General features: G+C 44.0%; 1 protein-coding gene across 1 annotated transcript in view; it reads right to left on the reverse strand.

Annotated features, from left to right (window-relative positions):
* LOC124622589 (venom carboxylesterase-6-like) overlaps positions 1-23,137 on the reverse strand; it is an 84,673-nt gene that overhangs the window by 21,365 nt on the left and 40,171 nt on the right. The window contains exons 5-7 of the mRNA XM_047148338.1: positions 19,388-19,587; positions 12,871-13,036; positions 3,790-3,971 (exon numbers count right to left, since the gene is read on the reverse strand). Of these exons, the coding sequence (XP_047004294.1) occupies positions 3,790-3,971; positions 12,871-13,036; positions 19,388-19,587 (548 nt within the window). The remainder of the gene's footprint in view (positions 1-3,789; positions 3,972-12,870; positions 13,037-19,387; positions 19,588-23,137) is intronic.

Below are 23,137 nucleotides of genomic sequence, written 5' to 3' on the forward strand. Positions count from 1 at the left end.
GGTTGTTTACTGTGAGTGTACTTGTTTTGGTGTATACATGCTGCCTCTCGATAGTTTCCATCTGCTTGGGCGTACACAGTCATCATGACGGCTTGTTCCCGATATGAATAACGGATCATTCTGCTGCTCACAGTACGCTGCGTCAATCCCACAGCCAGCAGCACACAAGGAACACGCGGCACGTGGTCAGAGGAACTGTCATTCATCAGCACATGGTGCTACCGCGGTAACGAAGTATTTTCAGCATGTTCATAGGACCTTTTTCCCCCCATTTCCAGTCGGCAATCTGCCCCTACAGTTTGTCGGTTTTATTAATGTTCACCCTATAGAACGCTTGCAGTAAGGAGACCTGTGCAGTGTTCCTTATTTATGAACGATTTTGCAGATACAATATTGTGCCATGTCCGCGATGTAATAACATACTATTTTCTTTTTCTATCGAAATATTAAGGTTTAAAGATATAATTTAACCACTGAGTCAATGAACTGCGCTGCAAGTCAGCGAATATGTACGCCCAGTACAATGAGAGCGGCGTATCATTATCATCTGTATTTTGTTCTGTATAAGAATGCACGCTCGTCTTTTCTTTCTCTTCTTTAATCGCGCGCCTTTCCGACAGCATCTTAAGCGATCTGACTCCTATTTTCTTCCATTTTGTTCGTATGAACTAAACTTGTATTCCTGCTGGGAATTTATTTAATCATTCTATAATTATCGCCAATTGCGAGTACTAATATGACCTCATTATGAATGTTTTATTCTTTCGCTCCAGAGCTGAGCTAAGGTTATTGTAATTTCCAAGTATTTCGCCGAGATACGCCACAATTCTTTGTTATGTTTAAATCTGTGAGAATTATTCACAACATGTTAGATTTCCGTACAAATTATTTACTTCGTTAAATAATAATTGTTTAAATTAACATTTCTACTTTCATTTCGTAATAGCAGTCCCAAAATTTCCAATTTATAAATGTTATAGCTATTTCTTTAATACTTTTTTTATTACGGTGCCAACGCGATACTCACGAGAATAAATCAAATTATTCTGAATTTCTCGCGAGGCGATAAGACAGAAATTTCCCTGAGATTACAAAAAACACAAATTTACCGTTTTTCAGCACGCTGCTTGCCTACTGATCTTCAGTTCAAGCAAAAAAGGTAAAAAGAGTAAAATACGAGGTGCATTCTAGTTCTAAGGCCTCCGATTTTTTTTCTAATTAACTACTCACCCGAAATCGATGAAACTGGCGTTACTTCTCGACGTAATCGCCCTGCAGACGTACACATTTTTCACAACGCTGACGCCATGATTCCATGGCAGAGGCGAAGGCTTCTTTAGGAGTCTGTTTTGACCACTGGAAAATCGCTGAGGCAATAGCAGCACGGCTGGTGAATGTGCGGCCACGGAGAGTGTCTTTCATTGTTGGAAAAAGCCAAAAGTCACTAGTAGCCAGGTCAGGTGAATAGGGAGCATGAGGAATCACTTCAAAGTTGTTATCACGAAGAAACTGTTGCGTAACGTTAGCTCGATGTGCGGGTGCGTTGTCTTGGTGAAACAGCACACGTGCAGCCCTTCCCGGACGTTTTTGTTGCAGTGCAGGAAGGAATTTGTTCTTCAAAACATTTTCGTAGGATGCACCTGTTACCATGGTGCCCTTTGGAACGCAATTGGTAAGGATTACGACCTCGCTGTCCCAGAACATGGACACATCATTTTTTCAGCACTGGCGGTTACCCGAAATTTTTTTGGTGGCGGTGAATCTGTGTGCTTCCATTGAGCTGACTGGCGCTTTGTTTCTGGATTGAAAAATGGCATCCACGTCTCATCCATTGTCACAACCAACGAAAAGAAAGTCCCATTCATGCTGTCGTTGCACGTCAACATTGCTTGGCAACATGCCACACGGGCAGCCATGTGGTCGTCCGTCAGCATTCGTGGCACTCATCTGGATGACATTTTTCGCATTTTCAGGTCGTCATGCAGGATTGTGTGCACAGAACCCACAGAAATGCCAACTCTGGAGGCGATCTGTTCAACAGTCATTCGGCGATCCCCCAAAACAATTCTCTCCACATTCTCGATCATGTCGTCAGACCGGCTTGTGCGAGCCCGAGGTTGTTTCGGTTTGTTGTCACACGATGTTCTGCCTTCATTAAACTGTCGCACCCACGAACGCACTTTCGATACATCCATAACTCCATCACCACACGTCTCCTTCAACTGTCGATGATTTTCAATTGGTTTCACAACGCGCAAATACAGAAAACGAATGATTGCACGCTTTTCAAGTAAGGAAAACGTCGCCATTTTAAGTATTTAAAACAGTTCTCATTCTCGCCGCTGGCGGTAAAATTCCATCTGCCGTACGGTGCTGCCATCTCTGGGACGTATTGACAATGAACGCAGCCTCATTTTACAACAATGCGCATGTTTCTATCTCTTTCCAGTCTGGAGAAAAAAAATCGGAGGCCATAGAACTTGAATGCACCTCGTACATTAAGAAGTGAAGTGATATATTGTGCGTTCAATAGTATTGTGTGCATTTTCTGATCAAAATAATTTTTATTATAAAGTCAAAAAAAGTGGCGTGTGTCTGAAATATTTAATTCATTTACTTTTAATTAAGGATAAGAAGTGGTACCTCTAATTATTCCACGTACTAATAGTTGTGTGTGAATATTTAAGTATTAAAAGTAGCTAGTCTCATACGTATATTTAAATAATACTAGAACAGAAAATTTAATTGGGATACATTAAGTTTGAAGAAATTTTCTTAACGGTCATTCAATTAGTGAACTTTATAAAATATACCATAGTCAAAAAGATTCAGTATACAGGTTTTCGTTCCTCTTCTAACACTGCGACAGCGACTCGTCAGTTATAACTTACACTGAATGAGTGGGCTGCAAAGACAGGTTTTACATTTTCTGTACATAAGCTTTTGCATTAATTTTCGTCGTTCTCGTTATATTTTTAATTTACTTGACTTACATATGAAGGACACAGTTCTACAGTATATGGAGCAGCTAAGGCTTCTGGGCCTCATTGTTGATTTAAAACTGTCATGGTTACCACACATAAAGGACCTGGAGGCAGAATCCAGAAACCACTGAATATCTCAACGTACCTTACCCATAGATCTCGAGGAGCGATTGCTCGCGTTTTACAGTGTTTTCGTGCAATCACGGGTAAATTATGGGTGTACAGCATTGGGGTCAGCCAGGCTTTCTCACCTGAAAACCACAGGTGCTATCCATCATAAGGGTATCAAGCTGGCCACTGCAGGACCAGCCCCATATCCAGTTTGTGCTGAAGCTGGGGAACCGCCACTCATTATCCAATGGCAGCTTGTAAAGGTGCATCAAACTGTTCCCCATTCACCAGCACGCCGTATTATTGATCGTCCATCTGTGGAACACCTTTTCTCATATCATCCACGAGCGACAAGGACGTTTGGGATCCACACGAGGCATGAGCTGGAGTCACTGTAGAGACCCAACCTTGCTACTCCAGACAACCAGAGTAATTTTAGATTGATTACGGCCAGGCTGCGCTCTTGCATATGTTGTTAATACAATATTTTACGACATTTTAAATCAGCACCACAACTTTTGGTTATATTCAAGGATGGGTCTAGACAGGGGAGGGGATTCGATAAAATGCTCTGTTGTTGTCCCTGATCCTGTTTTCAAGATTCGGTTACCTCAAGAAGACTGATAACAAAAATAATGCAATTCACAAGAAGCAGTTCTTCCAAAGACACTTCTGTTGTGTTGTTCAAACTTACATCAGTGATGGCTTGGGCATCGTCGATGGTGATGTTCTCGTGACCAAAATAAAAATCCCGCATCTTGAGTGCCGCCTCCTCGCGCTCTTCGGCCGTCGGCAGGTGCAGGATTGGAGACACGGCTAGCACAAAGTTGTCGCTGAGCTCCTGCACTGCTGCCGGGTCAGAGAGGTACAGCTTCTCTGTGGGAAAAAAATATTTATCAATTTCTCTAGAAGACTAATTTCTAGCAAACGCGTAAACATAGAGCGAGCAGTGCAAGAGCAGTTGGAATTGGCTGTGTGATCACTGGAGCAGAAGAGAAGTGGGTAGCAACCACGACCATCCAGAATAAGTGATCTAATGTCAGGAAAGCATTCCAAAAAGCCGCTATCGTTGTTCAGTCGTTCATAAAGAAGTGATGTATCATGTCACGACAACTTACAGGATGAAGAATTTAAAGGAAATGACGTATACATATATGTTGTGTCCTTTCTTTCAGGCATATATGTATATACAGGGTGGCGATGTGTTACCATTTGGTTTTTGAATATAAACTTTATTGTCAATACAGTCTGAAAGGAACATATACTACAATGAAGAGTCGTCCATGGAGATTTGTTCTAACTCAGCACATGCTCAATATGTCCACCATTTCGTTTCCTAACTTCCTTCAAACGAACACTGAAGTTAGTGATTACCCTACGGCACATGTCTTCCGTAATTTCGCTGAAAGCTTGAAGAATAAGTCTTCTGAGCTCCATTAAATCAGGTGGACGTTTCGGAAAAAAGTCGCATGGATTGAGGTCTGGACTATTGGGGGGGGGGGGGGAGGGGGGGGGGCAATTTTGTACGTCATTGAAGCGACTTGGAAACCTGAGTGAAATGATCCGTATGTCGAAATTCTCGTGTAAAAACTCCAACACAGTGTTTGCTGTATGTGGCCTTGCTCCATCTTGCAAGGCAGTAGCAAGAAGCTGTGGAATGAAGCTATTGTGCAGCAAGCTCAAATAACGCTCGCTGTTCACAGTTTCTTCAAAGAAAAAGGGTCCAATAAATCCGTGACTGGAAATTGCTGCCCACGCTGTAATCCTCGGAGCATAATGTTGTCGTTCATGAAGTACTTGTGGGTTTTCAGTAGCCTAAAAGCGTACATTTTGTTTGTTAACCACACCGTCTAAATGAAAATGCGCCTCGTCTGAAAACCAAACGTTGTTGAGAGTTTCTTCTCTATCCTCCGCCCACTGAGCAAACAGTAGTCTCTGCTGCTTGTGTTCTTCAGTGAGCTTCTGTGCACAGGTCATTTTGTATGGCTACATATGGAGGTCACTTTTAAGAATGCTTTGAACGGAGCGTCTGGATATTCCCAGTTGCACTGCTGCCTTTCTACACGATTTCCCGGGACTTCTCTGTACAGCAACTCGTACCGCTTCGATATTCTCCGGCGAACAAACAGGCTTAGGCCGAGGTTGCTTCGCTTCCTGTACAAATTTATCGTACAACCTGTGGATGGTCTTCTTGCAAGGGACCCATCGTGTGTTAAACTGTTGTCGAAAGCGCCTCTGAGTCACAGCAAGGTTTTTCGTTTCATGAAAAAGTAACACATTTGCAGATCGTTGCTGTGTCGTCAGTCTTCCATTGTCAGCCATTGCTGCTTACTAGTCTCCTAGCTGCAGTATCGTGAATTACACGTCATTTCGTAACTCATTTGTTTTTCCAAGCTCTGCTGGTACTGCTGTAGAGATCCCAGCGGGATATCTAATGTGCGTCTTAAATTGTGAAAGAAACAGTCGGTAACACATTTCATGCGCCACCCTGTATAAAGCAATAGAAAATCCAGGGTGCAGTGTAACAGTATCTTGAAAAGAATAGTTGCTATCACTGTATGGCGGAGATGCTGAGTCGCAGATAGGCATAACAAACAAAAAGACTGTCAGAAAGTGAGCTTTCGGCCAACAAGGTGTTTGTGGAAAATAGACGACTCTCTCTCTCTCTCTCTCTCTCTCTCTCTCTCTCTCACACACACACACACACACACACACACACAAACACACTCACAGCCTCTCGCAGCTGAATCCGGTTGACTTCAGCTGGCAGAGATTGTAATCATGTGTATGTGAGTTGCGTTTGCGTGAGTGTGTGTGTGTGTGTGTGTGTGTGTGTGTGTGTGTGTGTGTATGTCGCCTACTTTCGACAAAGGCCTTGTCGGCCAAAAGCTTATTTCCGACAGTCTTTTTGCTGTGCCTATCTGCGACACAGCATGGCCGCTGTATGGTGAGAAGCAACTATCCTTTTCATAATATATATATATATAAAGACGTGTAAGTGTTCAAGGGTATGTGACGCTACGCTAGTAGAGTGCAACTGGGTGGGAATTTGGGTCGGATGGAAAGCGTTCTCATATGGCCAAGGCGGTTAAGGGGACCATTCACGTTAAGTGGGAGACCAAGGTTCGAGTCCCGGTTTGGCACAAATTTACACCTGTTACCACTGATTCATTTCCATGCCCAAATGCGGCTAACGCCTTTGAAAACTTTTGAATAGAAATGAACCCTTACATAAAAAAAACACAGAGCACTGACAAGTGTTTTCAATGTCAATAAATCCACCAACAGCCGTATACTTTACGATATTTTATTTTATTAAGAAAGCAACCAGTTTCGGCAATTCATTTTGCCACTTTCAGGCCCCATACGCTTTTATCCAAATAATCAAACTTATCGTATAGCGCCATAAAACACTGGATAACGTGAATTCCAATCGGTATATAAATTATTGCTTCACTTGTGTGTAGTCAAGCTATGAGCTTTAAGAAAGTGGCAAAATCTTGTACAACCAAACTTGTCAGTCTCTGTTTGTCCATCACGGCCAGGGGACATCTGCTGATCGGCTGGTATGTACTTTTCAATGTCAATAAACTTCATCAACAGCTGTATATTTACGATATTTCATTTTATTCTGAAAGCATCCAGTTTCGGCAAATCATTTTGCCATCTTCAGGCCCCATACGTTTTTATCCAAATGATCTAACTAACTGTTTTCTTATTAAGCATTATATAACGATATGACTGCATACAATATACGATTGAGTGAAAGAATCAAAATACTTTGTCACTGCATAGTGGACCTGGCTTGCAAGACGTCAACATTGAAGAGTTTAGATGCATATTAACTAATTTAAACGTCAAGTGTAGACATACAAACGAAGTCACTTCTCTCGAACACTCACTCGTTCATAGCGTGTATCGAGCTCTACACTCTGAATATCGAAATGCTACCGTTAGTCACGATCAGTTATTGAAATATTATGAGGTGAACAAAAGAGATGTGGGAACTGACATCGTTGAAACAATGGTAGCACTCCTTGTGGTAACTATCGCATCCTTCGCCTCTTTCTTCGCCTCAAAGATTTACTTTTTTAATTCAGCGTGGAAAACCATCATCTGGTTGTCCAGCTATCAAATTTGCTTTCCTTCTCTATCTGTTTCCGTGTCTTATCGATTTCCCCCTGTAAACGTTTCGCATTTGCCTCTCCGTCTTGTTTCAACTTTCTTAAATCGAGTATGCACAGAACCTCATTACTCATCTTTCTGTGCCTCCATCTAAACTGACAAGCGAGAGTCCCCCCCCTCTCGTGATCCTGCATGTTCCCGATCAAACATTTCACATCCGCGTGCTTCTATGAGACTCTCACAGTCTGACCCAAGTGACGGCGGCCCACAAAATTTTTTTCTCGGACTGTCTGACGCATCTACAGGGTAGTACCGAATCGTCATACTGCCTCAGCGTGCCCACTCGTCTCTTCTTCGTCATCTGAGTGACATCCCCTCACATCATCATAACTAGTATCATCTAGAAAAGATAATTCGCTGTCAGAATCTGATTGTCCAGCCGGAATGATGCTATCTGCCTCATCCAAAATATGTTTGCGAACATTACGATTTTATGCCATTTCGTCTCCCTTTTCTAACTAATCCTGCTAGCTAGCGTTACGCGCTTTACTGTGTGTCAACAGTAACACTGCTCTCTAGACTCCCGACGTAAAGAAAAATAATGTACAAGAAGATCTATAAAATTACAATGAACTAGCTGGATGTTAGATGTATCTGACTGTATCTAATTGTTACTGACAGATTACAGCGTCCTAACTGTCTATACGAAGTTCTGTGGTAGTCGCACGAACATCTAATATGCAACACGGCAACACAAGGCACAAAGTCAAGAAAAAATAAAGTGTGGGGTCAGAAAACACAAAAAGATTCTGAAAAGAAAAATATGATTATCGCGCTGTAGAACACATATATGACTAATTATATCATGTGACTTTACAGTACGCAAATTGTAATCAGAACTAGTTGCAGTTCCACATAACTGAAGTCTAAATACTGAGCTTGTGGCCAGTCTTCCTACTAACTAAACCCACAACAAAATTACGTGCTGTCAGTATAAGTCCCAACTACTCCTTGACATTATTTAATAGATGTTTCGAAAGATGCAGCGCCCACAGACACAGAGATGGGGGCAGTACTACGCTGTAGGGGACATTCACCTACGTTTCCATGGGACTTGTGGTAGTAACTGAAGGCAACATGACGGCTGTGATCACGTAAACACTATTGTGAACCACCTGAATCCTAACATGGTGATGTCTTCTGTGAAGGCGGTTATCTTCCAGCATTATAACTGTTCCTGTTACAAGGCTAGAATGATGCCATAGAGCTTTGAGGAGCGTTATAGTAAAGTTATGTTGCATCTTCGGCTGCCAGATTCGCCTCATCTCAATCTGACTGAACACAACTGGGGTGCTACTGGGCGCCAGTTCCATGCCCTCAAATCACTGGCCAAGAATGTAATGGAATTTTGTGATCTGTGCCTAGACAGCTGCTGTCACGTATCTCTGGAGGCCCACCAAGGGCTTGTCGAATCCATGACACGCAGAATCGCTGCTGTACTACGTTCCAAAGTTGGAGCAACAAGCTATTAAGCAGGTGCCCACAATGTCTTGGCCAATTAGTGTATGAGTGCTAGTAGCAGTGGACACGAGAGGAGGGGAGATGGGAAAAAGAGAAAACTAATAAAACAGAATTTATGAAGAAAGGAAAAATAAAAGAGCCATGACTGACTGAGAAATGAAAAGAGATACAAGCATAACTGCTGCCAGACAGATGGAAAAAAGTGCGATATATGTTAATTTTGGGGCAATGTATGAGGGTGACAGAAGGACGTGCTTCATTTTCTTCTTAAAAACAACAGGGCACTAATTCTGCTCAGAGTGCAAGGCAGCGTGTTCCAGAGGCGGATGAGAGGAAATAGTTGGCTACTGTTTTTATTTTATGGACGGGCATACACCGGGTGATTCAGCTGCCCCTGCCACTGGGTTTTAGGCAATCCACAACGCCTTCAAATACAACGCTCAAGATTTTTGTATTCTCTCACGCAGTATGCACGAACTGTTGGTCCTACAGAAAAAATGAACTGGACCTTTTTGTGGGAAATGTAACATAGTTAAATTTTGCACTAGATACGTTTTTGTTGGAGCTCGCGGTTTTCGAGTTATTAAAGGAAAACCAATTTGATGGTTACTTTCGAAGGTTTTTCTTGAATAACTCGAAAACTATGGCATCTAGCCAAACCGTATCCCAGTACAAAATTTAACTAAACTCATTTTTTCTGTAGGACTGATATTTTGCTTGTAGCAAGAGAGAGAATATGAAAATGTGGACGTGATATTTTAGGGCATTGCAGGTTGCATAAAACGCAATGGTAGGGGCAGCTGAATCAAATTTTATATGAATTAGCTAAGTGAGGCCTTGTGCTTCGATTGTGGTGAGATGACAGGTACTTAATATCTGATGCGAGGTGCTGGGGTTCATGCACACTGTGGAGCCGGTCAAGTAAACTGAGCGTTTGGGAGTCGGGTAACTTGTCTGTCTGCAAGCAACCTAACTGGAAGAACGGATCAGTCACTTGATCAAATAGACGAATGCTGCAGGTGTAATACAAACAAGCATTCATGGTTAATTCTAACTGTCTTGTGTTGTCACTACTCGTGCCTTGTTAGATTACATCACGGTAGGGAAGATTGTGTAGGACGAGTGACTGGACATACACTACTGGCCATAAAATTGCTAGACCACAAAGATGACGTGCTACAGACGCGAAATTTAACCGACAGGAAGAAGATGCTGTGATATGCAAATGATTAGCTTTTCAGAGCATTCAAACAAGGATGGCGCCGGTGGCGACACCTCCAACGTGCTGACATGAGGAAATTTTCCTACCGACTTCTCACACGCAAAGAGCAGTTGACCGGTGATGCCTGGTGAAACGTTGTTGTGATGCCTCGTGTAAGGAGGAGACATGCGTACCATCACGTTTCCGACTTGCGGTTTATCGTATCGCGACATTGTTGCTCGCGTTGGTCGAGATCCAATGATTGTTAGCAGAATATGGAATCGGTGGGTTCAGGAGGGTAATAAGGAACGCCGTGCTGGATCCCAACGGCCTCGTATCACTAGCAGTCGAGGTGACAGGCATCTTATCCGCCTGGCTGTAACGGATCGTGCAGCCACGTCTCGATCCCTGAGTCAACATATGGGGATGTTCGCAAGACAACAACCATCTGCACGAACAGTTCGACGACGTTTAAAGCAGCCTGGACTATCAGCTCGGAGACCATGGCTGCGGTTACCATTGACGCTGCATCACAGACAGGAGCGCCAGCGGTGGTCTAACGACGATCCTGGGTGCACGAATGGCAAAACGTCATTTTTTCGGATGAATCCAGGTTCTGTTTACAGCATCATGATGGTTGCATCCGTGTTTGGCGACATTGCGGTAAATGCACATTGGAAGCGTGTATTCGTCATCGCATACTGGCGTATCACCCGGCGTGATTGGTTACACGTCTCGGTCACCTCTTGTTCGCATTGACGGCATTTTGAACAGTGGACGTTACATTTCAGATGTGTTACGACCCGTGGCTCTACCCTCCATTCGATCCCTGCGAAACCCTAAATTTTAGTAGGATAATGCACGACCGCATGCTGCAGGTCCTGTACGGGCCTTTCTGGATACAGAAAATGTTCGATTGCTGCCCTGGCTAGCACATTCTCCAGATCTGTTCAAAAATGGTTCAAATGGCTCTGAGCACTATGGGACTCAACTGCTGTGGTCATAAGTCCCCTAGAACTTAGAACTACTTAAACCTAACTAACCTAAGGACGGCACACAACACCCAGCCATCACGAGGCAGAGAAAATCCCTGACCCCGCCGGGAATCGAACCCGGGAACCCGGGCGTGGGAAGCGAGAACGCTACCGCACGACCACGAGATGCGGGCTCCAGATCTGTCACCAATTGAAAGCGTCTGGTCAATGGTGGCCGACCAGTCACTACTCTTGATGAACTGTGGTATCGTGTTGAAGCTGCATGGGCAGCTGTACCTGTACACGCCATCCAAGCTCTGTTTGACTAAATGCCCAGGCGTATCAAGGCCGTTATTACGGCCAGAGGTGGTTTTTCTGGGTACTGATTTCTCAGGATCTATGCACCCAAATTGCGTGAAATGTAATCACATGTCAGTCCTAGTATAATATATTTGTCCAATGAATACCCGTTTATCATCTGTGTTTCTTCTAAATGTAGCAATTTTAATAGCCAGTAGTGTATTGACGTTTAACATTCTGTGGAAATATGTCGCTGAACTTTTTGAGAGCACAGAAGTAAGCTTGTGTCCTTCTGTAAGAAGCAACAATATGTGCTGCTCCGTGATGTTGGATACTATTTTATTGTCGTCGGAGAGGGTTTTAGATATCGCCATTCAGACCAGTGCTCGATTTTTACAGCGGAGACGTTTGCCCTTTACCACGGATTCTGCAAATCTGTTGCGTACTCTGATACCCTCAGTGCTCTCCAGAGCCCGTGTGCGATGAAAACGTACCACCCTTTAGTACAACGGATCCAGGAATGGCTTCACTCGTTCGCTGATGCTGGTACCAATACAACAATCTTTTGCGTACCTGGACCTGTCGGGATGTCGTGGAATGAGGCTGCTGCTGCTGCTGCTAGTGCCATTGCCTCTGACAATTCTGCAGTTTTACTTCTCTGACCACTTAGCAATTCAGCCCCCTCGGACGATCTCATCAGTGTTGTATATAGGAACTGTCACTCCGGCGCGAGCATTGGTTGTCTCCCCGTGGTAACAAGCTCAGGGAGATTAAACCCCTCCCTACGACTTGGGCGATTTACTTCATATCACATCGTTGCGAGGAGGTCTTTGTCTTTTCAGCCATCGTCAGCTGGTAAGCGGTGGCCCCGCACCTCTTTGCTCTTGCTGTAAAGAACCACTGACAGAAGGGCACATACTAATCCAGTGTCAGTTCTTTAATCCCATTCACTTTAATGTGTGTCATATGAGCTATCTGAGGTTTTTGGCAGATACGGCACAGGCTGTAGATCTCATTCTACCATCTACTAGTTGTAGCAACATGGCGGAGGAGACTTACTCTTCGACTGTGGACATCAGTTGTCTTAGGAAATATTACCAAATGGCCAGTCAAAAAGAGGAGGGTGTTATAATTGTTAATATTAGCTATCCACTTGGTGTGTTGCTTTTTAAATAGGGTTCTAGCCTCACTATAGTTATTCATTATAGTTTTACCTACCCACTAATGCCGTTTAGGCACATACGTGTTAGTTAATTTCAAGAATCACGGAGTGCTTTCCGTAGAAAACGGTCAACTTTAAGTCAGGATTTGGGTGCTTATTAGCTCCAGCGTTTCAAACAAACAAACAAGCAACAGTTGATATTATCATCCAAACTTGCGTCTGAATACTTACTGTTTTCTGATTAGATATGGAATACCGTCAAGAAGAATAAGAGTCAGTTTGTCTCGACACCATTACAGTGTAAGTTGTTCTGTTAAAATTAGGGTTGAGGAGCTACAATTAATAAACTGTTTTGTCAGTACATCTTGTCTCAGTACTGACCGTGTCTTTAAGAGCTGACAGGACGTTACGAGCAGTAGCAAATAGCAGAATGTCGGTTTAACGGATCGAAAACTACGGTAGTCATAGTCGAATGGGTAGGTTGAAACTCACGTTGAATCAGCTCGAGCCCGTCCCCGGACGTGAAGCCCGTGATGACGGGGACCTTGTTGAAACGACCTGCCTTCAGGCTTTCGGCCGGCCACTCGGTAACGAAGGCGCCTTCCACGTCCTGTTCAATCACGGGGAGCCAGGCAAGATGCTGGATGCGGATCTCCTCCTGCAAAAGTCGCAACAGCAGAATTAGTAGGCTGTAAGAATAAAAGATACAGGTAGCATATTACACAGGGTGTCACATTTATCTTGATAACCCCAGTAACTATTTTCTTGATAAGCAAAATAAAAAATGTATCAAGCGAGTGTTGTTTAGCTACCAGGGGTGAGATTAATTAGCATGGTTGCCTTTCTTGTAACTTTGTTCGTTATGAAGATATGCGCAGCACTCCTATTTTTAAATAGTGCCCTATATCTTTTTCTAGTAATAAACTCTCCCCCCTCAAGTCATGTTCAAAAGGTATCACAGTGTACCATTCAAATAAACATCACGATATTAAAAAAAACGTAACACGAATTTGACTGTGTCTCTCACGTTCTAGTATACATTGCATTTTCTCAGGGTAACATAACTTGTACATTTTGCGGTGTTGGTAGTAAACAAGTATAAGCACAAAGGAAATGCAAACCGGTCGTTACTGTTCTGCTAACTAACATTCTCCATAAATCAGAAGTATCTCTACCTTATCTTCGTTGGTGTAATTGTGTACACAAAAACCTCCAACTGAAGACAGTTGACTGAATGACTGGTGCACACTTTTCTTGAGTTTCCATTTGCTTACTATTATTTTCAACAAGCGAACGAGTCAGGTTACCCTGTGTAGCTGCACTGTTTGCTACTATACAAGCGTCAACTGAATTTTGTTTTACATAGAGAAACAACTTTTGCTTCAAACATTATTTTCTGCTTCTGGACAAAAAGTTATTTGGGGTTACCAAGATAAATGCAACACCACGAAACATCCTTTCTACAGCCAGCTGGATTCAAGAACGGCATACAAAGCAGATCCTGTACATCTGGGCGTCATCCAGTAATAATGTAAGCATGTAGCAGATTTTCTGCAACTAGACAGAATTCGAGAACTACGAGTATGTAAGCAGTTAGTAGCTTGTCTATAAGTTTGTAGAATTAATCCTACACCACCAGCAAATGATGTAAGGCGGTACATTTTCTCCGACAGGTACCCTTAAACTTACCTATGTCTTACGTATTTATGTCTTGTCTAGTTGTTTTTAGATGAATGGTGGCTTAACGATAATATCAATCACCTGATGTAATTAAATAGTTCAGTCAGTTAAAAGAAATTTCGCTACGATCTCAGTTTGCTTTTCATTATGCAGGATGTTCGAAAATACCCGTTACACACTTATAGGACTTATACAGAGGAGTGAGCACATAATGTATGCATCAGTCATGTAATCACGCGTGGTGTCTGTTTTGTCAGACGTGTCCGGTGGAACAGACACCACTCAGATATGTCCATCTTTTACGTAGCCAAATTCAAGGGAAGCTGTCAATAATTAGAAGGAAATGGAAGATGAGGACTAATGTTCTGTCGTCCATGAGATCATTGTAAATGTAGCACAAAATTAGATTTCAAGAGAATAATCACTGCGTTTGCTTGAAGCAACTTAAGGAACTGACAGCAAATGTACACTCCTGGAAATGGAAAAAAGAACACATTGACACCGGTGTGTCAGACCCACCATACTTGCTCCGGACACTGCGAGAGGGCTGTACAAGCAATGATCACACGCACGGCACAGCGGACACACCAGGAACCGCGGTGTTGGCCGTCGAATGGCGCTAGCTGCGCAGCATTTGTGCACCGCCGCCGTCAGTGTCAGCCAGTTTGCCGTGGCGTACGGAGCTCCATCGCAGTCTTTAACACTGGTAGCATGCCGCGACAACGTGGACGTGAACCGTATCTGCAGTTGACGGACTTTGAGCGAGGGCGTATAGTGGGCATGCGGGAGGCCGGGTGACCGTACCGCCGAATTGCTCAACACGTGGGGCGTGAGGTCTCCACAGTACATCGATGTTGTCGCCAGTGGTCGGCGGAAGGTGCACGTGCCCGTCGACCTGGGACCGGACCGCAGCGACGCACGGATGCACGCCAAGACCGTAGGATCCCACGCAGTGCCGTAGGGGACCGCACCGCCACTTCCCAGCAAATTAGGGACACTGTTGCTCCTGGGGTATCGGCGAGGACCATTCGCAACCGTCTCCATGAAGCTGGGCTACGGTCCCGCACACCGTTAGGCCTTAGGCCGTCTTCCGCTCACGCCCCAACATCGTGCAGCCCGCCTCCAGTGGTGTCGCGACAGGCGTGAATGGAGGGACGAATGGAGACGTGTCGTCTTCAGCGATGAGAGTCGCTTCTGCCTTGGTGCCAATGATGGTCGTATGCGTGTTTGGCGCCGTGCAGGTGAGCGCCACAATCAGGACTGCGTACGACCGAGGCACACAGGGCCAACACCCGGCATCATGGTGTGGGGAGCGATCTCCTACACTGCCCGTACACCACTGGTGATCGTCGAGGGGACACTGAATAGTGCACGGTACATCCAAACCGTCATCGAACCCATCGTTCTACCATTCCTAGACCGGCAAGGGAACTTGCTGTTCCAACAGGACAATGCACGTCCGCATGTATGCCGTGCCACCCAACGTGCTCTAGAAGGTGTAAGTCAACTACCCTGGCCAGCAAGATCTCCGGATCTGTCCCCCATTGAGCATGTTTGGGACTGGATGAAGCGTCGTCTCACGCGGTCTACACGTCCAGCACGAACGCTGGTCCAACTGAGGCGCCAGGTGGAAATGGCATGGCAAGCCGTTCCACAGGACTACATCCAGCATCTCTACGATCGTCTCCATGGGAGAATAGCAGCCTGCATTGCTGCGAAAGGGGGATATACACTGTACTAGTGCCGACATTGTGCATGCTCTGTTGCCTGTGTCTATGTGCCTGTGGTTTTGTCAGTGTGATCATGTGATGTATCTGACCCCAGGAATGTGTCAAAAAAGTTTCCCCTTCCTGGGACAATGAATTCACGGTGTTCTTATTTCAATTTCCAGGAGTGTATAATTGGATGACAAGTCGAGGATTTGAACTGTCGTCCTCATGAATGGAAGCTCAGTCTCTCAACTATTGAATCATTTTGCTAGGTCTACTGTCACTTACTGTCCAAAACAAAATGTTATTTTAGGAGGTTTTAAATTTCTTTCTGTTACTTAGCTATGATGATTTCCTGCATACCACCTAAACTGACTGCCACAGTCTCGTGTCCCTACCCACCTGTTAGCCGGCAAGATACATATTGACAGGCTATCGACATCTCCTATTAATATACTACCCACTATCAGACCGTGGGAAGGCATGTACTGCGAACCTACTTGCACGGGGCCACTGGTTTGAACGGATGCTGGAGTGAATATTTAGTAAAGAACACAAGAGAAGTGTTCTGAAATTAGTACAGAACAACGTACTCTTAATGGAGAGCAGCCTTCACTGACATAGACATATTCGCAGGATGACGTAGGCTATAGGAAGAGAAGTACCCTATAACTACACAAGTTTACCTCGAGAACAGTTGTGAGAGAGAATACCGAACCACGAGAACTAGGATTTGGTGACAAATCTGAGTATCATTACTAGACTGTGCCCGAAATAACGAACCGTTCAACTTTGCCGTAGCATCGCGGTACGTATCTGCGGACAAGTGGCGATCGCAGGCGAGGTGGCAGCTGGTGGGCCTTCCAAGAAGACTTAGTAAAATGTCTCGGAGTGGCGATGCACAGGGGTTTTATTAGCTGGTCAGTACCTCACACTAGCATGCGTCCAGCTGTAGCCTAAAAAGTAATTCTGGTGCAAACTTGCTGACTGGTCAAGCGGTTAGTTGCCGCCCGCTGGGCCATAGAACTGGCCGCTTCCCTTTTGCACCAGAGGTATCCTATCCTGGTACAGCGCCAGCCGTTGGAACAGTGGGCTTTTCTGTACTCGTGTGCTCCTCAAGGCCAAGGAGACGCTTAGTTTATACTTGATTCTTTTTAACGTCCACGGCCATATTAAACAATTCATTAATTCTTCTCAGAATATACGTAGGGAATTATTATTATAAGGTTCCCCTCCGTTCTGTAATTATTTAGATGGCTTAATTGGTGACCGAGCGAGGTGGCGCAGTGGTTAGCACACTGGACTCGCATTCGGGAGGACGACGGTTCAATCCCGTCTCCGGCCATCCTGATTTAGGTTTTCCGTGATTTCCCTAAATCGCTTCAGGCAAATGCCGGGATGGTTCCTTTGAAAGGGCACGGCCGATTTCCTTCCCCATCCTTCCCTAACCCGAGCTTGCGCTCCGTCTCTCATGACCTCGTTGTCGACGGGACGTTAAACACTAATCTCCTCCTCCTTAATTGGTGGTTGAATTTTTAGATACACGTAAATAAGCAAATTACGGACAGAGCAGCTGTTGGTTCCTCATCAAAAGGTCCCGAATCTCTCACCTGATTTCATATTCATTAATGACTTCTCGGCTCATTATTTGTTTCCGGCCTTGTGTGGCCGCCCGCCCGCTCGTCACTGCACGTGGCGTTCTTGGGAGGGTTTGTAACACGATGCGTTATAAAAGTACTAAATAGTTCGAGAATGTGAATGGTTCTGCTTGTCTACTTTGTAGTGTAGGTACAAATAAAGCCATCTTCAATCTGATAGTTTGAATGCTACAGTGCTATACTAGATATGGTCCTATTGGATGTGGTATGCCCTCGTGCTCCTCCACTCTTTTAACATACGAAAACCTAATCTATCTGGCACCCCATCTTCCATTAACAGTTATTCAGTCCTTCAATACCTTGTTTTACGGGCTATACGGCGCTACCGACTGTAACACACGCCTTAATTTTTACGAAATTTTAAAAAAATAACATTTTTACTATTTTTATTATTAGGTTGCAAGGCCAGATTAGAAAAAAATTGTTATTTTATAAAACCAAATGACCTTTAAAATCTCTGAAAATCGACATCTGAGCTTACTTTCTTCTTCTTCATCGTCACCGTTGTGGTCTTCATATACAAGATGGTCTTCACAGCTACCGAGATCGTTACTTACGCACCACTCCTTGAAATATTTAGCAATAATGTCTTCTTTCACTCTGTACTACGACTATTTTATCCACTGACATTTGTTTGAATGTAGGTGAATTCATGATGGATTTCATCCAGCATCCACTCGTTCCATTCCTCTCTCATATATGGTATACTTTGAGTGGTTTATTTATCAAGACATTAAGAGATTGCAACCGTGAAGTAAGTCCTCCCGGAATAACAGCAAGCTCTGTATTTCCCTGTCTCAATTTCTCTTTCACAGGATTTTTCAAACGACTTATAAACTGATCTAGCGCAAGAAGAGAACTCTTCTCTCCCACACTCGGTTATTCCATAATTTCATACTAGTCCTTTCCATCCGGCCTCTGTCATGTACGGGAGCAACACCTGGTGGTATGTGAGAAGGTTTTGGCATTGGTTTACGCTTGACAAGGGTCATCGGATTAAGGTTAGTACCGTCAGCAAGACAACAGCTTATTGTATTTTATTATGACCACTTGTTTTTATAGATACAAGTTTAGCGCCTTTCATGGAACCAATTCTGTTGCTCGGAACAACAGATGTCGGAGGAGTTTCGTCCATATTCGCTGTGTAGCTTAGTTCCACACTAGTTTTCTTTCGATGCTGAATAATAAAGAGATATAAAGGTAATATTTTCTCTTCACACTCGTCTGGCATTTTCAGAGATATTTTGGTTTTGTTTCGCATACTAAGACCACGACGCTTCATAAACCTGTAGCATTAACCAATACCCTTAACGTCTGTTAAGCTCCACTATAGCACTAGCTTACAAGCGTGTCATTTGAATAATTTTTTGTATTAATTGCAATGCTATTTTGTCGGTGTCCTTGAATCCATTCCAATGCGTCATCTTCTACTTTTGGTAATTTTGCGTTCAGTCTTTTATTTGCATATTTAGTCGTCCTCATTTTTTCAGTTCTTCTTTACTAGCCCGCCAATCGCGAATGGTTTTTTTTCTATTGGTGGAGGGCCGAAATGCCGCTCAGCTGCTCTGTTTCAACATCGTTCTGCATGTGCTATTACTTTCAATTTATAGTTCCCATCATGTGAATACCTTTTATTCTTTTCTATTACGAAACCAGCTACTAACAAAAATATTGTACTGTTACCGATGACACAAATCACTTTTAATTCAAGCTCACTGGCACCGTAGACTGCAGTAGGCTAGACAGTGTTCTGGGTTTGTGATGGCAGATCTGGAGGGAGGGAGTGTTAGCAAGCTTGTGAATTCCAGTAACTCGTGTTCGTCGCATCGGTGCACTACTGCTGCCAGTTGAATCCAATGTTGCCAGATATAGGCTTCCCGCAGCATCGAATATTAATTAGCTGGGTAATAGTCCTCGTAGTGGCTGATATGGATGCTTATAGTATAAACCTGCTGGAGTTACCTCTGGTGTGATGATGTCGTCATCGTGGGATACGAGGTCCTGTGGGTCCACCGTTAACAGGAAGTCTCGCAGCTCCTGAGTGTTGTTCGCCGTGAAGCCCAGGACCTCCGCCAAGCGGAACGCCTTGGCCGCTGGGTCTGGCATTATTCCCCAGGGGCTGGCCGCCTCTCCACTGTGGATTATGGCGCTGCGGAAGAGGCCTGTGGGGGAAGACAAACGCACTGCTACTACATGTACCTCTGAGACTGTAAAACCAACCGACAAGGGCTACCTTGGTGGCCACCGTGATCTACAGTAGACGCCTGTATTGTGACATCACTGTGTACAGGGTGGTCAGAAACAGTCTGGAAAGCTTGTATGGGTGTTGATGGGAGGATGTGCTGAGAAATAACTGTTAAGAAAAAAAAATCGGCACTTTGCGACCATTTCCGAGCAATTTAGCATTGTAGTTAGCCAATTAGGTCTCTGTGCGTGCAAATTCAAACACTTGCACGCGCTAAAATGCGATAATGCACAGACGTCTATGGGTCGGTGAATTACTACTTGTTCAAATGCTCATTACCATTTAAAAGGTCTCTTTTTCAGAAATGATAAATTTAAGCTAGAGGAGTAAACGCTACGTTTGTTCGGTTTTAGGAAATCGAACGAGGAACACGTTTGGCGACACTGTCTCGGACGGGCTGCTTGAATTGCTAATGCTAAATAACTCGTAAACGGCGCAACTTATGGGACTGTTTCGTTAGCTGTTATTTCTCAGCACAATCTCCCCTGCAACACCGTTTGAAGCTTTTCAGGCTATTTCTGACCACCCTGTATATACAGTATGGACAGCTGTCAAGAGTGTATGTGTGCATCTACTGAACTAGACGTATGTACGATATATGAGATGAGGGTGCAGCTTAAAGCATGTTGTGCCTCGGGAATCAGGTAGAAGTTTACGTGTTCTGCGTATCTGAAGCATTTGAAAAATGAAGTTTCAAACCAAATTCTGCGACTGTCTGGGCTGTAGAATTCCATAGCTCTGCTGTTGCCTGGTGAAAAGCAGCCTTCTGCGAAAAAGTCTGGTGTGCAACTGCAAGCGAGAATCCTATGATAACATCAAGCAGCATGTAGCACTTATAGTAAAGGCGGTAGCAGAAACTGAAAGGTGGATAAAATATATTTGCTAGAATACCTGAGGGAAGATAGGTGTTGTACATGGACTGAAGAATGTTTCTTCTGATCTGTAGTGTCTTGTGTAATGACATTAATGATGAACCAGTATCAGAATTTATTAGGTGATAACAAAATGTGTTTAGCACTGCTTTAGTCACGTCGTAACCACAATCAAGTCCAAATCCGGAAGCAGAGTTCTCAACAAAGTACTGAAAGTGCGTTAATTGCAAATACCAACGAACAGACAGGGCAGAACTGCCTCCTTCACAGGGAAGCCGTTGTTTATACTAGAGTATTCAAGAATAAGCAAATATTACAAACATAAGAAATTTCGAGAATTTTTCTAGATACGATAAATTCTAAATAACAAACATTTGGTGGTGATCGCTTAGACTGTTTCTGATGTTCCTACGCACATACGGTCCTTGGTAAGTTGTGGCCTCTCGTGACAGTTGGTGATCCGAACATATCCTTGAACTCCCGCAGAGATTATCGCTGGTATGCAGATTTCTTTTGTGAGCCTTCGTAGCTTCACAGTTTAACTGAGCAATTAGATTGAGACCAAAGCTTGTTTCGTCCATAAAGGAGGGAATAAGCACATTTTCAACTGCAAGCAACTTCCCAGAGCAATGTTTGGTATGTGTGCTTGTTGGAATGGCCTCGCCAATCTGAAATTCTGGTCTTCCACATTCTGTGACTGTTGTGATGCCTGCAAGAAGGCCCATCTGAGAATAATCCGATGACAACATTCTGTTAAAACACACATTAGTAGGGCAATCAAGTCTTCGAATGAAACACTTGGGATACGGTTTTGCATTCACGACATCCAGGAATATATGGCACTGTACGACAGTATCGTTTGTTTTTGAGAGATGCATATGGGACCTGAAGATGGCATAGCGGAATGCCGAAACTGGTTGTCAGAATAAAATAACATCTCAATTACACGGTTGTTGTCAAATTTCATTGATATTTACTTGACCAGCCGATGTCCCATGTCCATGACGGATCAACAGACATTAGAATGGCTGTTTTCTATCATTGACAGTTATTCTTGCAGTACCTGTTACTGTCGGCTGGACGTATTTACCATTTGAAACTTCAGCACAATGGCTTGAGTTTCGTGGAATATAGCGTTTTTTAGCTGGTGATGATAAGCATTCGACATTACGGGTAAATAAGCCCTAGAGTTGACTAGCAGCCGGATAGTTTGTGTGCCAATGAGGACGTCAATAAGATTTCCTGACCTCTTGGTAGCCGCCGTTCACGGAAAATTTTCATCTGTTTCGATCTCACCTGCATAGACGGTTGCATCACTTCGTTTTCCTGAATTTGGCGGCTATGCGAGCAGTTGGCACCTCTGTATGGCAACTGGGAACAGCTGCAGCCTGTTGCGGAGCGATCGCGGCCAGGCTATGCTGATAGCATTCGTCCAACACTCGAATACAATCGTCTGCAGTTGACTGGTGTGAATAGGACCGTTTTGATGGCTACAGTCTTGCAGCGTAGTATTGTCGAACACTTGTCTTGTGGAACATTCGATTGGGGACGGAGGTAGGTGCTAAAGATCGATACACTTCTTCTTCAACATTCTCTTATCAGCTCCTGATATATGAGGTCGACGTTCATGTTTTCTCTCGCTTATTCGATCCGACAGTTCTGGATAGCAGAGAGAGGAGTATGAGAGAGGCTTCCACAAATGCTATACGGACCACGTTCTGAGTCGGTCATTACCCTCTTCTTTCCAGTTGCATTTCCTCAATTTGCTGGCACCACTTCATGAATTCCTCGTTTCTTGTGATATCCTCTACCAGCAGAGCCTGGCACAAGTCTTCTGTGGCTCCTTTCATCAAATGTGAGATTTTGTTGGCTTCTGTCATATTTGAATGCACAATGTGGCATAGGGCCAAGACATTCTGTTTGTAAGACTGAGCCGTTTCCCAACGACGTTGACCCTTGTTCTTCAGTTGTTCTTCCACCAAGTGGACTTGTTGCACCGAAAGTTTTCTGCAGGTTCGTTCTGGAATTTGTTCCAGCTATCGAGCTTCTCTTCGTTGTTTTCGGACCATTGCTGGGCTGTGTTGTCCAAGTAAAAGTACACGTTTACTAAACACGTGGTAAGAGGCGTGTTTTTTAAGTAAGTACGGTTTGAAATTAAAAAAAGACGTGCTAAGATATCTCAATAATTTTATTTTTACATGAAAGCCTGTACCCTAATGTACGCACTGACGCCATTACAGTCTGATTCTTCCTTATTTACGTTGTGTACTGAGTGTTTAAGATGCCTCCGATAATCGTGAGTCCCGCCGACTGTGAAGTACGGGCCGTTATAAGATTTCTCAGTGCTAAAGGCCTAAAAGCGTTCGATATTCATCGTGAGATCTGTGCAGTTTACGGAGAAAACATTAAGAGTGATGGAATGGTAAGAAAGTGGGTGAGAGCATTTAAAGATGGCCGCAAAAATGTGCATGATGAGCAATGGAGTGGGCGTCCTTCGGTCTTAATGAAAGTTTGGCGCAGGAAATGGACAATAAGGTGAGAGAAAACAGACACTTTACGATTTCCTCCTTGCGGGATGACTTTCCTAATGTTTCT

Source organism: Schistocerca americana, chromosome 7 (genome assembly GCF_021461395.2).
Source record: "Schistocerca americana isolate TAMUIC-IGC-003095 chromosome 7, iqSchAmer2.1, whole genome shotgun sequence".
NCBI lineage: Eukaryota > Metazoa > Arthropoda > Insecta > Orthoptera > Acrididae > Schistocerca > Schistocerca americana.